At 47.9% G+C, this 14,454-nt stretch overlaps 1 protein-coding gene across 1 annotated transcript in view; it reads left to right on the plus strand.

Moving 5' to 3' along the window:
* LOC110516746 (ryanodine receptor 2) overlaps positions 1–14,454 on the plus strand; it is a 563,076-nt gene that overhangs the window by 187,819 nt on the left and 360,803 nt on the right. The window contains exon 4 of the mRNA XM_036960048.1: positions 12,219–12,233. Coding sequence (XP_036815943.1) covers positions 12,219–12,233 — 15 coding nt within the window. The remainder of the gene's footprint in view (positions 1–12,218; positions 12,234–14,454) is intronic.

Genomic DNA, 14,454 nt, shown 5'->3' on the forward strand with positions numbered 1-14,454 from the left:
AGGTTAGTAATGACTGATGGAGGAACCAGGTTAGTAATGACTGATACAGACTGATGGAGGGACCAGGTTAGTAATGACTGATACAGACTGATGGAGGGACCAGGTTAGTAATGACTGATGGAGGGACCAGGTTAGTAATGACTGATACAATATGATGGAGGGACCAGGTTAGTAATGACTGATGGAGGGACCAGGTTAGTAATGACTGATACAGACTGATGGAGGATCCAGGTTAGTAATGACTGATGGAGAGACCAGGTTAGTAATGACTGATACAGACTGATGGAGGGACCATGTTAGTAATGACTGATACAGACTGATGGAGGGACCATGTTAGTAATGACTGATGGAGGGACCAGGTTAGTAATGACTGATGGAGGGACCAGGTTTGTAATGACTGATGGAGGAACCAGGTTAGTAATGACTGATGGAGGGACCAGGTTACTAATGACTGATGGAGGGACCAGGTTAGTACTGACTGATGGAGGGACCAGGTTAGTAATGACTGATGGAGGGACCAGGTTAGTAATGACTGATGGAGGGACCAGGTTTGTAATGACTGATGGAGGAACCAGGTTAGTAATGACTGATGGAGGGACCAGGTTACTAATGACTGATGGAGGGACCAGGTTAGTACTGACTGATGGAGGGACCAGGTTAGTAATGACTGATGGAGGGACCAGGTTAGCAATGACTGATGGAGGGACCAGGTTAGTAATGACTGATGGAGGGACCAGGTTAGTAATGACTGATGGAGGGACCAGGTTAGCAATGACTGATGGAGCGACCAGGTTAGTAATGACTGATGGAGGGACCAGGGTAGTAATGACTGATGGAGGGACCAGGTTAGTAATGACTGATGGAGGGACCAGGTTAGTAATGACTGATGGAGGGACCAGGTTAGTAATGACTGATGGAGGGACCAGGTTAGTAATGACTGATGGAGGGACCAGGTTAGTAATGACTGATGGAGGGACCAGGTTAATAATGACTGATACAGACTGATGGAGGGACCAGGTTAGTAATGACTGATGGAGGGACCAGGTTAGTAATGACTGATGGAGGGACCAGGTTAGTAATGACTGATGGAGGGACCAGGTTAATAATGACTGATACAGACTGATGGAGGGACCAGGTTAGTAATGACTGATGGAGGGACCAGGTTAGTAATGACTGATGGAGGGACCAGGTTAGTACTGACTGATGGAGGGACCAGGGTAGTACTGACTGATGGAGGGACCATGTTAGTAATGACTGATGGAGGTACCAGGTTAGTAATGACTGATGGAGCGACCAGGTTAGTAATGACTGATGGAGCGACCAGGTTATTAATGACTGATGGAGGGACCAGGTTAGTAATGACTGATGGAGCGACCAGGTTAGTAATGACTGATGGAGGGACCAGGTTAGTAATGACTGATGGAGGGACCAGGTTTGTAATGACTGATGGAGGAACCAGGTTAGTAATGACTGATGGAGGGACCAGGTTACTAATGACTGATGGAGGGACCAGGTTAGTACTGACTGATGGAGGGACCATGTTAGTAATGACTGATGGAGGGACCAGGTTAGTAATGACTGATGGAGGGACCAGGTTAGCAATGACTGATGGAGGTACCAGGTTAGTAATGACTGATGGAGCGACCAGGTTAGTAATGACTGATGGAGCGACCAGGTTATTAATGACTGATGGAGGGACCAGGTTAGTAATGACTGATGGAGCGACCAGGTTAGTAATGACTGATGGAGGGACCAGGTTAGTAATGACTGATGGAGGGACCAGGTTTGTAATGACTGATGGAGGAACCAGGTTAGTAATGACTGATGGAGGGACCAGGTTACTAATGACTGATGGAGGGACCAGGTTAGTAATGACTGATGGAGGGACCATGTTAGTAATGACTGATGGAGGGACCAGGTTAGTAATGACTGATGGAGGGACCAGGTTAGCAATGACTGATGGAGGGACCAGGTTAGTAATGACTGATGGAGGAACCAGGTTAGTAATGACTGATGGAGGGACCAGGTTAGTAATGACTGATGGAGGGACCAGGTTAGTAATGACTGATGGAGGGACCAGGTTAGTAATGACTGATGGAGGGACCAGGTTAGTAATGACTGATGGAGGGACCAGGTTAGTAATGACTGATGGAGGGACCAGGTTAGTAATGACTGATGGAGGGACCAGGTTAGTAATGACTGATGGAGGGACCAGGTTAGTAATGACTGATGGAGGGACCAGGTTAGTAATGACTGATGGAGGGACCAGGTTAGTAATGACTGATGGAGGGACCAGGTTAGCAATGACTGATACAATATGATGGAGGGACCAGGTTAGTAATGACTGATGGAGGTACCAGGTTAGAAATGACTGATACAGACTGATGGAGGATCCAGGTTAGTAATGACTGATGGAGAGACCAGGTTAGTAATGACTGATACAGACTGATGGAGGGACCATGTTAGTAATGACTGATACAGACTGATGGAGGGACCATGTTAGTAATGACTGATGGAGGGACCAGGTTAGTAATGACTGATGGAGGGACCAGGTTTGTAATGACTGATGGAGGAACCAGGTTAGTAATGACTGATGGAGGGACCAGGTTAGTACTGACTGATGGAGGGACCAGGTTAGTAATGACTGATGGAGGGACCAGGTTAGTAATGACTGATGGAGGGACCAGGTTAGCAATGACTGATGGAGGGACCAGGTTAGTAATGACTGATGGAGGAACCAGGTTAGTAATGACTGATGGAGGGACCAGGTTAGTAATGACTGATGGAGGGACCAGGTTAGTAATGACTGATGGAGGGACCAGGTTAGTAATGACTGATGGAGGGACCAGGTTAGTAATGACTGATACAGTCTGATGGAGGGACCAGGTTAATAATGACTGATGGAGGGACCAGGTTAGTAATGACTGATGGAGGGACCAGGTTAGTAATGACTGATGGAGGGACCAGGTTAGTAATGACTGATACAGACTGATGGAGGGACCAGGTTAGTACTGACTGATGGAGGGACCATGTTAGTAATGACTGATGGAGGTACCAGGTTAGTAATGACTGATGGAGCGACCAGGTTAGTAATGACTGATGGAGGGACCAGGTTAGTAATGACTGATGGAGGGACCAGGTTAGTAATGACTGATGGAGGGACCAGGTTAGTAATGACTGATGGAGGGACCAGGTTAGTAATGACTGATACAGACTGATGGAGGGACCAGGTTAGTAATGACTGATGTAGGGACCAGGTTAGTAATGCCTGATGGAGGGACGAGGTTAGTAATGACTGATGGAGGGACCAGGTTAGTACTGACGGATGGAGGGACCAGGTTAGTAATGACTGATGGAGGGACCAGGTTAGTACTGACTGATGGAGGGACCAGGTTAGTAATGACTAATGGAGGTACCAGGTTAGTAATGACTGATGGAGCGACCAGGTTAGGAATGACTGATGGAGCGACCAGGTTAGTAATGACTGATGGAGGGACCAGGTTAGTAATGACTGATGGAGCGACCAGGTTAGTAATGACTGATGGAGGGACCAGGGTAGTACTGACTGATGGAGGGACCAGGTTAGTAATGACTGATGGAGGTACCAGGTTAGTAATGACTGATGGAGCGACCAGGTTAGTAATGACTGATGGAGCGACCAGGTTAGTAATGACTGATGGAGGGACCAGGTTAGTAATGACTGATGGAGCGACCAGGTTAGTAATGACTGATGGAGGGACCAGGTTAGTAATGACTGATGGAGCGACCAGGTTAGTAATGACTGATGGAGGGACCAGGTTAGTAATGACTGATGGAGGGACTAGGTTAGTAATGACTGATGGAGGAACCAGGTTAGTAATGACTGATACAGACTGATGGAGGGACCAGGTTAGTAATGACTGATGGAGGGACCAGGTTAGTAATGACTGATGGAGGAACCAGGTTAGTAATGACTGATGGAGGAACCAGGTTAGTAATGACTGATGGAGGAACCAGGTTAGTAATGACTGATACAGACTGATGGAGGGACCAGGTTAGTAATGACTGATGGAGGGACCAGGTTAGTAATGACTGATGGAGGAACCAGGTTAGTAATGACTGATGGAGGAACCAGGTTAGTAATGACTGATGGAGGGACCAGGTTAGTAATGACTGATGGAGGGACCAGGTTAGTAATGACTGATGGAGGGACCAGGTTAGTAATGACTGATGGAGGGACCAGGTTAGTAATGACTGATACAGACTGATGGAGGAACCAGGTTAGTAATGACTGATACAGACTGATGGAGGGACCATGTTAGTAATGACTGATGGAGGGACCAGGTTAGTAATGACTGATGGAGGGACCAGGTTAGCAATGACTGATACAATATGATGGAGGGACCAGGTTAGTAATGACTGATGGAGGTACCAGGTTAGTAATGACTGATACAGACTGATGGAGGATCCAGGTTAGTAATGACTGATGGAGAGACCAGGTTAGTAATGACTGATACAGACTGATGGAGGGACCATGTTAGTAATGACTGATACAGACTGATGGAGGGACCATGTTAGTAATGACTGATGGAGGGACCAGGTTAGTAATGACTGATGGAGGGACCAGGTTTGTAATGACTGATGGAGGAACCAGGTTAGTAATGACTGATGGAGGGACCAGGTTAGTAATGACTGATGGAGGGACCAGGTTAGTACTGACTGATGGAGGGACCAGGTTAGTAATGACTGATGGAGGGACCAGGTTAGTAATGCCTGATGGAGGGACCAGGTTAGCAATGACTGATGGAGGGACCAGGTTAGTAATGACTGATGGAGGAACCAGGTTAGTAATGACTGATGGAGGGACCAGGTTAGTAATGACTGATGGAGGGACCAGGTTAGTAATGACTGATACAGTCTGATGGAGGGACCAGGTTAATAATGACTGATGGAGGGACCAGGTTAGTAATGACTGATGGAGGGACCAGGTTAGTAATGACTGATGGAGGTACCAGGTTAGTAATGACTGATGGAGCGACCAGGTTAGTAATGACTGATGGAGCGACCAGGTTAGTAATGACTGATGGAGGGACCAGGTTAGTAATGACTGATGGAGCGACCAGGTTAGTAATGACTGATGGAGGGACCAGGTTAGTAATGACTGATGGAGCGACCAGGTTAGTAATGACTGATGGAGGGACCAGGTTAGTAATGACTGATGGAGGGACTAGGTTAGTAATGACTGATGGAGGAACCAGGTTAGTAATGACTGATACAGACTGATGGAGGGACCAGGTTAGTAATGACTGATGGAGGGACCAGGTTAGTAATGACTGATGGAGGAACCAGGTTAGTAATGACTGATGGAGGGACCAGGTTAGTAATGACTGATGGAGGGACCAGGTTAGTAATGACTGATACAGTCTGATGGAGGGACCAGGTTAATAATGACTGATGGAGGGACCAGGTTAGTAATGACTGATGGAGGGACCAGGTTAGTAATGACTGATGGAGGTACCAGGTTAGTAATGACTGATGGAGCGACCAGGTTAGTAATGACTGATGGAGCGACCAGGTTAGTAATGACTGATGGAGGGACCAGGTTAGTAATGACTGATGGAGCGACCAGGTTAGTAATGACTGATGGAGGGACCAGGTTAGTACTGACTGATGGAGGGACCAGGTTAGTAATGACTGATGGAGGGACCAGGTTAGTAATGACTGATGGAGGGACCAGGTTAGCAATGACTGATGGAGGGACCAGGTTAGTAATGACTGATGGAGGAACCAGGTTAGTAATGACTGATGGAGGGACCAGGTTAGTAATGACTGATGGAGGGACCAGGTTAGTAATGACTGATGGAGGGACCAGGTTAGTAATGACTGATGGAGGGACCAGGTTAGTAATGACTGATACAGTCTGATGGAGGGACCAGGTTAATAATGACTGATGGAGGGACCAGGTTAGTAATGACTGATGGAGGGACCAGGTTAGTAATGACTGATGGAGGGACCAGGTTAGTAATGACTGATACAGACTGATGGAGGGACCAGGTTAGTACTGACTGATGGAGGGACCATGTTAGTAATGACTGATGGAGGTACCAGGTTAGTAATGACTGATGGAGCGACCAGGTTAGTAATGACTGATGGAGGGACCAGGTTAGTAATGACTGATGGAGGGACCAGGTTAGTAATGACTGATGGAGGGACCAGGTTAGTAATGACTGATGGAGGGACCAGGTTAGTAATGACTGATACAGACTGATGGAGGGACCAGGTTAGTAATGACTGATGTAGGGACCAGGTTAGTAATGCCTGATGGAGGGACGAGGTTAGTAATGACTGATGGAGGGACCAGGTTAGTACTGACGGATGGAGGGACCAGGTTAGTAATGACTGATGGAGGGACCAGGTTAGTACTGACTGATGGAGGGACCAGGTTAGTAATGACTGATGGAGGTACCAGGTTAGTAATGACTGATGGAGCGACCAGGTTAGTAATGACTGATGGAGCGACCAGGTTAGTAATGACTGATGGAGGGACCAGGTTAGTAATGACTGATGGAGCGACCAGGTTAGTAATGACTGATGGAGGGACCAGGGTATTACTGACTGATGGAGGGACCAGGTTAGTAATGACTGATGGAGCGACCAGGTTAGTAATGACTGATGGAGCGACCAGGTTAGTAATGACTGATGGAGGGACCAGGTTAGTAATGACTGATGGAGCGACCAGGTTAGTAATGACTGATGGAGGGACCAGGTTAGTAATGACTGATGGAGGTACCAGGTTAGTAATGACTGATGGAGCGACCAGGTTAGTAATGACTGATGGAGCGACCAGGTTAGTAATGACTGATGGAGGGACCAGGTTAGTAATGACTGATGGAGCGACCTGGTTAGTAATGACTGATGGAGGGACCAGGGTATTACTGACTGATGGAGGTACCAGGTTAGTAATGACTGATGGAGCGACCAGGTTAGTAATGACTGATGGAGCGACCAGGTTAGTAATGACTGATGGAGGGACCAGGTTAGTAATGACTGATGGAGCGACCAGGTTAGTAATGACTGATGGAGGGACCAGGTTAGTAATGACTGATGGAGCGACCAGGTTAGTAATGACTGATGGAGGGACCAGGTTAGTAATGACTGATGGAGGGACTAGGTTAGTAATGACTGATGGAGGAACCAGGTTAGTAATGACTGATACAGACTGATGGAGGGACCAGGTTAGTAATGACTGATGGAGGGACCAGGTTAGTAATGACTGATGGAGGAACCAGGTTAGTAATGACTGATGGAGGAACCAGGTTAGTAATGACTGATGGAGGGACCAGGTTAGTAATGACTGATGGAGGGACCAGGTTAGTAATGACTGATGGAGGGACCAGGTTAGTAATGACTGATGGAGGGACCAGGTTAGTAATGACTGATGGAGGGACCAGGTTAGTAATGACTGATACAGACTGATGGAGGAACCAGGTTAGTAATGACTGATACAGACTGATGGAGGATCCAGGTTAGTAATGACTCATGGAGAGACCAGGTTAGTAATGACTGATACAGACTGATGGAGGAACCAGGTTAGTAATGACTGATGGAGGGACCAGGTTAGTAATGACTGATGGAGCGACCAGGTTAGTAATGACTGATGGAGCGACCAGGTTAGTAATGACTGATACAGACTGATGGAGGAACCAGGTTAGTAATGACTGATACAGACTGATGGAGGATCCAGGTTAGTAATGACTCATGGAGAGACCAGGTTAGTAATGACTGATACAGACTGATGGAGGAACCAGGTTAGTAATGACTGATGGAGGGACCAGGTTAGTAATGACTGATGGAGCGACCAGGTTAGTAATGACTGATGGAGCGACCAGGTTAGTAATGACTGATGGAGCGACCAGGTTAGTAATGACTGATGGAGGGACCAGGTTAGTAATGACTGATGGAGCGACCAGGTTAGTAATGACTGATGGAGGGACCAGGTTAGTAATGACTGATGGAGCGACCAGGTTAGTAATGACTGATGGAGGGACCAGGTTAGTAATGACTGATGGAGGGACCAGGTTAGCAATGACTGATGGAGGAACCAGGTTAGTAATGACTGATACAGACTGATGGAGGGACCAGGTTAGTAATGACTGATGGAGGGACCAGGTTAGTAATGACTGATGGAGGGACCAGGTTAGTAATGACTGATGGAGGAACCAGGTTAGTAATGACTGATGGAGGGACCAGGTTAGTAATGACTGATGGAGGGACCAGGTTAGTAATGACTGATGGAGGGACCAGGTTAGTAATGACTGATGGAGGGACCAGGTTAGTAATGACTGATGGAGGGACCAGGTTAGTAATGACTGATACAGACTGATGGAGGAACCAGGTTAGTAATGACTGATGGAGAGACCAGGTTAGTAATGACTGATACAGACTGATGGAGGAACCAGGTTAGTAATGACTGTGGAGAGACCAGGTTAGTAATGACTGATACAGACTGATGGAGGAACCAGGTTAGTAATGACTGATGGAGGGACCAGGTTAGTAATGACTGATGGAGCGACCAGGTTAGTAATGACTGATGGAGGGACCAGGTTAGTAATGACTGATGGAGGGACCAGGTTAGCAATGACTGATGGAGGAACCAGGTTAGTAATGACTGATACAGACTGATGGAGGGACCAGGTTAGTAATGACTGATGGAGGGACCAGGTTAGTAATGACTGATGGAGGGACCAGGTTAGTAATGACTGATGGAGGAACCAGGTTAGTAATGACTGATGGAGGGACCAGGTTAGTAATGACTGATGGAGGGACCAGGTTAGTAATGACTGATGGAGGGACCAGGTTAGTAATGACTGATGGAGGGACCAGGTTAGTAATGACTGATGGAGGGACCAGGTTAGTAATGACTGATACAGACTGATGGAGGAACCAGGTTAGTAATGACTGATGGAGAGACCAGGTTAGTAATGACTGATACAGACTGATGGAGGAACCAGGTTAGTAATGACTGATGGAGGGACCAGGTTAGTAATGACTGATGGAGCGACCAGGTTAGTAATGACTGATGGAGCGACCAGGTTACCTCTCCTCATCTCCTTTCTATCTCTCCTCAGCCCCTCTCAGCCCCTCTCAGCCTCTCCTCAGCCCCTCTCCTCCTCTCCTCAGCCCTTCTCCACCTCTCCTCAGACCCTCTCAGCCTCTCCTCATCCCCTCTCCTCCTCTCCTCAGCCCCTCTCCACCTCTCCTCAGCCCTTCTCCACCTCTGCTCAGCCCTTCTCCTTCTCTCCTCAGCCCCTCTCAATCTCTCCTCACCCCCTCTCCACCTCTCCTCAGACCTTCTCAGCCTCTCCACATCCCCTCTCAGCCTCTCCTCAGCCTCTCTCCACCTCTCCTCAGCCCCTCTCCACCTTTTGTCAGCTCCCTATCTCTCCTCAGCCCCTCTCAGCCTCTCCTCAGCCCCCCTCTACCTCTCCTCAATCCCTCTCAGCCTCTCCTCAGCCCCTCTCATCCTCTCCTCAGCTCCTCTCCATCTCTCCTCGCTCCCTCTCATCCTCTCTTAACCACTAGACTACCTTACCTCATGTCTGTCATGTCTCTCATGCCTCTAATTACGCAAGGAGATAATCACCCTGCACATATTTAGTAATTTGCTGAAGTGTCAGGAAGATGTTGCTGCAGCACAGCTGATCCGCTGGGGGATCAAGTCCGAGCTGGGATGACGCTGTGCAGTGAGATCGGGTTGACGAGCAGTGATTGGAATGACGTTGGATGATGCCGCTATTACTGTCTCTCAGCTATTGTTTTCCTCCCAATTAAATTAATAACATGTTTTTTTTAAATGTAATTTAAGAATCAATTTGATAATTGATGTATTGGGGGTTTTGATGGGATTCTATTGATTATCCAATAGGTTATGTGATTGAAGTCATGTCATATTTAATACGCTTGGGGCCTTGCAGATCAATTCCTTTTGAAAAGTGGTTTAATAATCCATTCAGCGTGATGCAGAGCATTACAACGGCTTGGGACATTTATAGAAACGTGTCACACGAGGGACCAGGTCAATAGTGACTGATAGGGACCAGGTCAATAATGACTGATAGGGACCAGGTCAATAATGACTGATAGGGACCAGGTCAATAATGACTGATAGGGACCAGGTCAATAATGACTGATAGGGACCAGGTCAATAATGACTGATAGGGACCTATAGGTTATGTGTATTGAAGTCATCCATTCAGCGTGATGCAGAGCATTACAACGGCGTGAGACATTTATAGAAACGTGTCACGTCATTTTATCTTCCATTTGACTCCACTTAATGTTCACAAGGCATTGTTATATGGCACCCTATTCTCTACGTAGTGCACTATTTTTGACCAGGGCCCATAGGGCTCAATAGGGAATAAGGGTGCCAGTTGAGACACATCCAATAAGTCCTGTTGGCCACAACGGCATGTGACAGGGACACGGACGCTTTAAAAGACGGATGGTGTTGTTTATGAAACTACAGGTCTGGAATCAGCTAACACTGTATACTGGCTGGTCTGGAATCAGCTAACACTGTATACTGGCTGGTCTGGAATCAGCTAACAAAGTATACTGGCTGGTCTGGAATCAGCTAACACTTTATACTGGCTGGTCTGGAATCAGCTAACACTTTATACTGGCTGGTCACACTGAGCAATTACTACAGGTCTGGAATCAGCTAACACTTTATACTGGCTGGTCACACTGAGCAATTACTACAGGTCTGGAATCAGCTAACACTGTATACTGGCTGGTCACACTGAGCAATTACTACAGGTCTGGAATCAGCTAACACTGTATTCATTAGGAATGACTGCTGGATACACACACACATGGATGACTGTGCTATGGAACGGTGATGAAGGAGGAGAGCAGAGCAGAGCAGGCCACAGTCAGAAACAGTAGGCTCCTTTTAGAGCAGAGCAGAGCAGGCCACAGTCAGAAACAGTAGACTCCTTTTTGAGCAGAGCAGAGCAGGCCACAGTCAGAAACAGTAGACTCCTTTTAGAGTAGAGCAGAGCAGGCCACAGTCAGAAACAGTAGGCTCCTTTTTGAGCAGAGCAGAGCAGGTCACAGTCAGAAACAGTAGGCTCCTTTTAGAGCAGAGCAGACCACAGTCAGAAACAGTAGGCTACTTTTAGAGTAGAGCAGAGCAGGCCACAGTCAGAAACAGTTGGCTCCTTTTAGAGCAGAGCAGATCAGGCCACAGTCAGAAACAGTAGGCTCATTTTAGAGCAGAGCACGCCACAGTCAGAAACAGTAAGCTCATTTTAGAGCAGAGCAGGCCACAGTCAGAAACAGTAGGCTCCTTTTAGAGCAGATCAGGCCACAGTCAGAAACAGTAGGCTCCTTTTAGAGCAGAGCAGGCCACAGTCAGAAGCAATAGGCTCCTTTTAGAGCAGAGCAGGCCACAGTCAGAAACAGTAGGCTCCTTTTAGAGCAGATTAGGCCACAGTCAGAAACAGTAGGCTCCTTTTAGAGCAGAGCACGCCACAGTCAGAAACAGTAAGCTAATTTTAGAGCAGAGCAGGCCACAGTCAGAAACAGTAGGCTCCTTTTAGAGCAGATCAGGCCACAGTCAGAAACAGTAGGCTCCTTTTAGAGCAGAGCACGCCACAGTCAGAAGCAATAGGCTCCTTTTAGAGCAGAGCAGGCCACAGTCAGAAACAGTAGGCTCATTTTAGAGCAGATCAGGCCACAGTCAGAAACAGTAGGCTCCTTTTAGAGCAGAGCACGCCACAGTCAGAAACAGTAAGCTCATTTTAGAGCAGAGCAGGCCACAGTCAGAAACAGTAGGCTCCTTTTAGAGCAGAGCAGGCCACAGTCAGAAACAGTAGGCTCCTTTTAGAGCAGAGCAGAGCAGGCCACAGTCAGAAACAGTAGGCTCCTTTTAGAGTAGAGCAGAGCAGGCCACAGCCAGAAACAGTAGACTCCTTTTAGAGCAGAGCAGAGCAGGCCACAGTCAGAAACAGTAGGCTCCTTTTAGAGCAGAGCAGAGCAGGCCACAGGCAGAAACAGTAGGCTCCATTCTAAGTCATGGCTTCTGTCCTGTGTAGGCATTGTCCAGGATTGCAGTGCTGTGGACCATTCTGTAGTAGTGAATGTTGGAAGAGCAATGACTGATGTTAATTCATCACTAATGTGCTATTTGTGTTGAATTAACTCTCCTTTCCATTTATTTCATGCCAATACAGAAATTCATGATGAAGGTAAGTTCATTAACGTCTGCTGCTCCCCCTTCTGTCACTGTGTGTCTGAGGTTCTGGTCCCTTCTGCCACTGTGTGTCTGATCTCCTAGCTCCTTCTGTCACTGTGTCTGATCTCCTAGCTCCTTCTGTCACTGTGTCTGATCTCCTAGCTCCTTCTGCCACTGTGTGTCTGATCTCCTAGCTCCTTCTGTCACTGTGTCTGAGCTCCTAGCTCCTTCTGTCACTGTGTGTCTGATCTCCTAGCTCCTTCTGCCACTGGGTCTGATCTCCTAGCTCCTTCTGCCACTGTGTCTGATCTCCTAGCTCCTTCTGTCACTGTGTCTGATCTCCTAGCTCCTTCTGCCACTGTGTGTCTGATCTCCTAGCTCCTTCTGTCACTGTGTCTGATCTCCTAGCTCCTTCTGTCACTGTGTGTCTGATCTCCTAGCTCCTTCTGCCACTGTGTGTCTGATCTCCTAGCTCCTTCTGTCACTGTGTGTCTGATCTCCTAGCTCCTTCTGCCACCGTGTGTCTGATCTCCTAGCTCCTTCTGTCACTGTGTCTGATCTCCTAGCTCCTTCTGTCACTGTGTCTGATCTCCTAGCTCCTTCTGTCACTGTGTGCCTGATCTCCTAGCTCCTTCTGTCACTGTGTGCCTGATCTCCTAGCTCCTTCTGCCACTGTGTCTAATCTCCTAGCTCCTTCTGCCACTGTGTGTCTGATCTCCTAGCTCCTTCTGTCACTGTGTCTGATCTCCTAGCTCCTTCTGTCACTGTGTGTCTGATCTCCTAGCTCCTTCTGTCACTGTGTGTCTGATCTCCTAGTTCCTTCTGCCACTGTGTGTCTGATCTCCTAGCTCCTTCTGTCACTGTGTGTCTGATCTCCTAGCTCCTTCTGCCACCGTGTGTCTGATCTCCTAGCTCCTTCTGTCACTGTGTCTGATCTCCTAGCTCCTTCTGTCACTGTGTCTGATCTCCTAGCTCCTGTCACTGTGTGCCTGATCTCCTAGCTCCTTCTGCCACTGTGTGCCTGAGCTCTTAGATCCTTCTGCCACTGTGTGCCTGAGCTCCTAGCTCCTCATCTCTACAAAAACCCTATTATCCCAACAGTATCTTCCTAATCACACACAGCTGTACCTGACACCACACACACACTTTCCCACCCTCCCCCAGTCTCATGGACAGTCAGCTGTGTGGTAGGATGGATGGAGTTTGACATGTGGAATGGATGGAAACAGAGAAGCAGCCTGTCTCTGTCAGACTAACCAGGCTAGGGGAAACACCTGTGTGTGTGTGTGTGTGTGTGTGTGTGTGTGTGTGTGTGTGTGTGTGTGTGTGTGTGTGTGTGTGTGTGTCTGTGCGTGCGTGGGCGGTGTGAGCAGGCGTGCGTGCATGTTTGTGTCAGACTGACTAGGCCAGGAAGGAGGGGCTGTTGTTAGATGAAGACATGCTAGCCTAGCCAGGGTACTGTAGGAGGGAGGGGCTGTTAGATGAAGACATGCTAGCCTAGCCAGGGTACTGTAGGAGGGAGGGGCTGTTAGATGAAGACATGCTAGCCTAGCCAGGGTACTGTAGGAGGGAGGGGCTGTTAGATGAAGACATGCTAGCCTAGCCAGGGTACTGTAGGAGGGAGGGGCTGTTAGATGAAGACATGCTAGCCTAGCCAGGGTACTGTAGGAGGGAGGGGCTGTTAGATGAAGACATGCTAGCCTAGCCAGGGTACTGTAGGAGGGAGGGGCTATTAGATGAAGACATGCTAGCCTAGCCAGGGTACTGTAGGAGGGAGGAGCTGTTAGATGAAGACATGCTAGCCAGGGTACTGTAGAAGGGAGGGGCTGTTAGATGAAGACATGCTAGCCAGGGTACTGTAGGAGGGAGGGGCTGTTAGATGAAGACATGCTAGCCTAGCCAGGGTACTGTAGGAGGGAGGGGCTGTTGTTAGATGAAGCTATGCTAGCCTAGCCAGGGTACTGTAGGAGGGAGGGGCTGTTAGATGAAGACATGCTAGCCTAGCCAGGGTACTGGGTACTGTATAGGGCTATTTGACCACTTTTTTGGTTACTACATGATTCCATATGTGTTATTTCGTAGTTTTGATGTCTTCACTATTATCCTACAATGTAGAAAATAGTAAAAAATAAAGAAAAACCCTTGAGTAGGTGAGTAGGTGTCCAAACTGTTGACTGGGACTGTATATATACAGTGCCTTCGGAGAGTATTCAGACCCCTTGACTTGTTTCTAC

The sequence above is a fragment of the Oncorhynchus mykiss genome, chromosome 23, assembly GCF_013265735.2.
Source record: "Oncorhynchus mykiss isolate Arlee chromosome 23, USDA_OmykA_1.1, whole genome shotgun sequence".
NCBI lineage: Eukaryota > Metazoa > Chordata > Actinopteri > Salmoniformes > Salmonidae > Oncorhynchus > Oncorhynchus mykiss.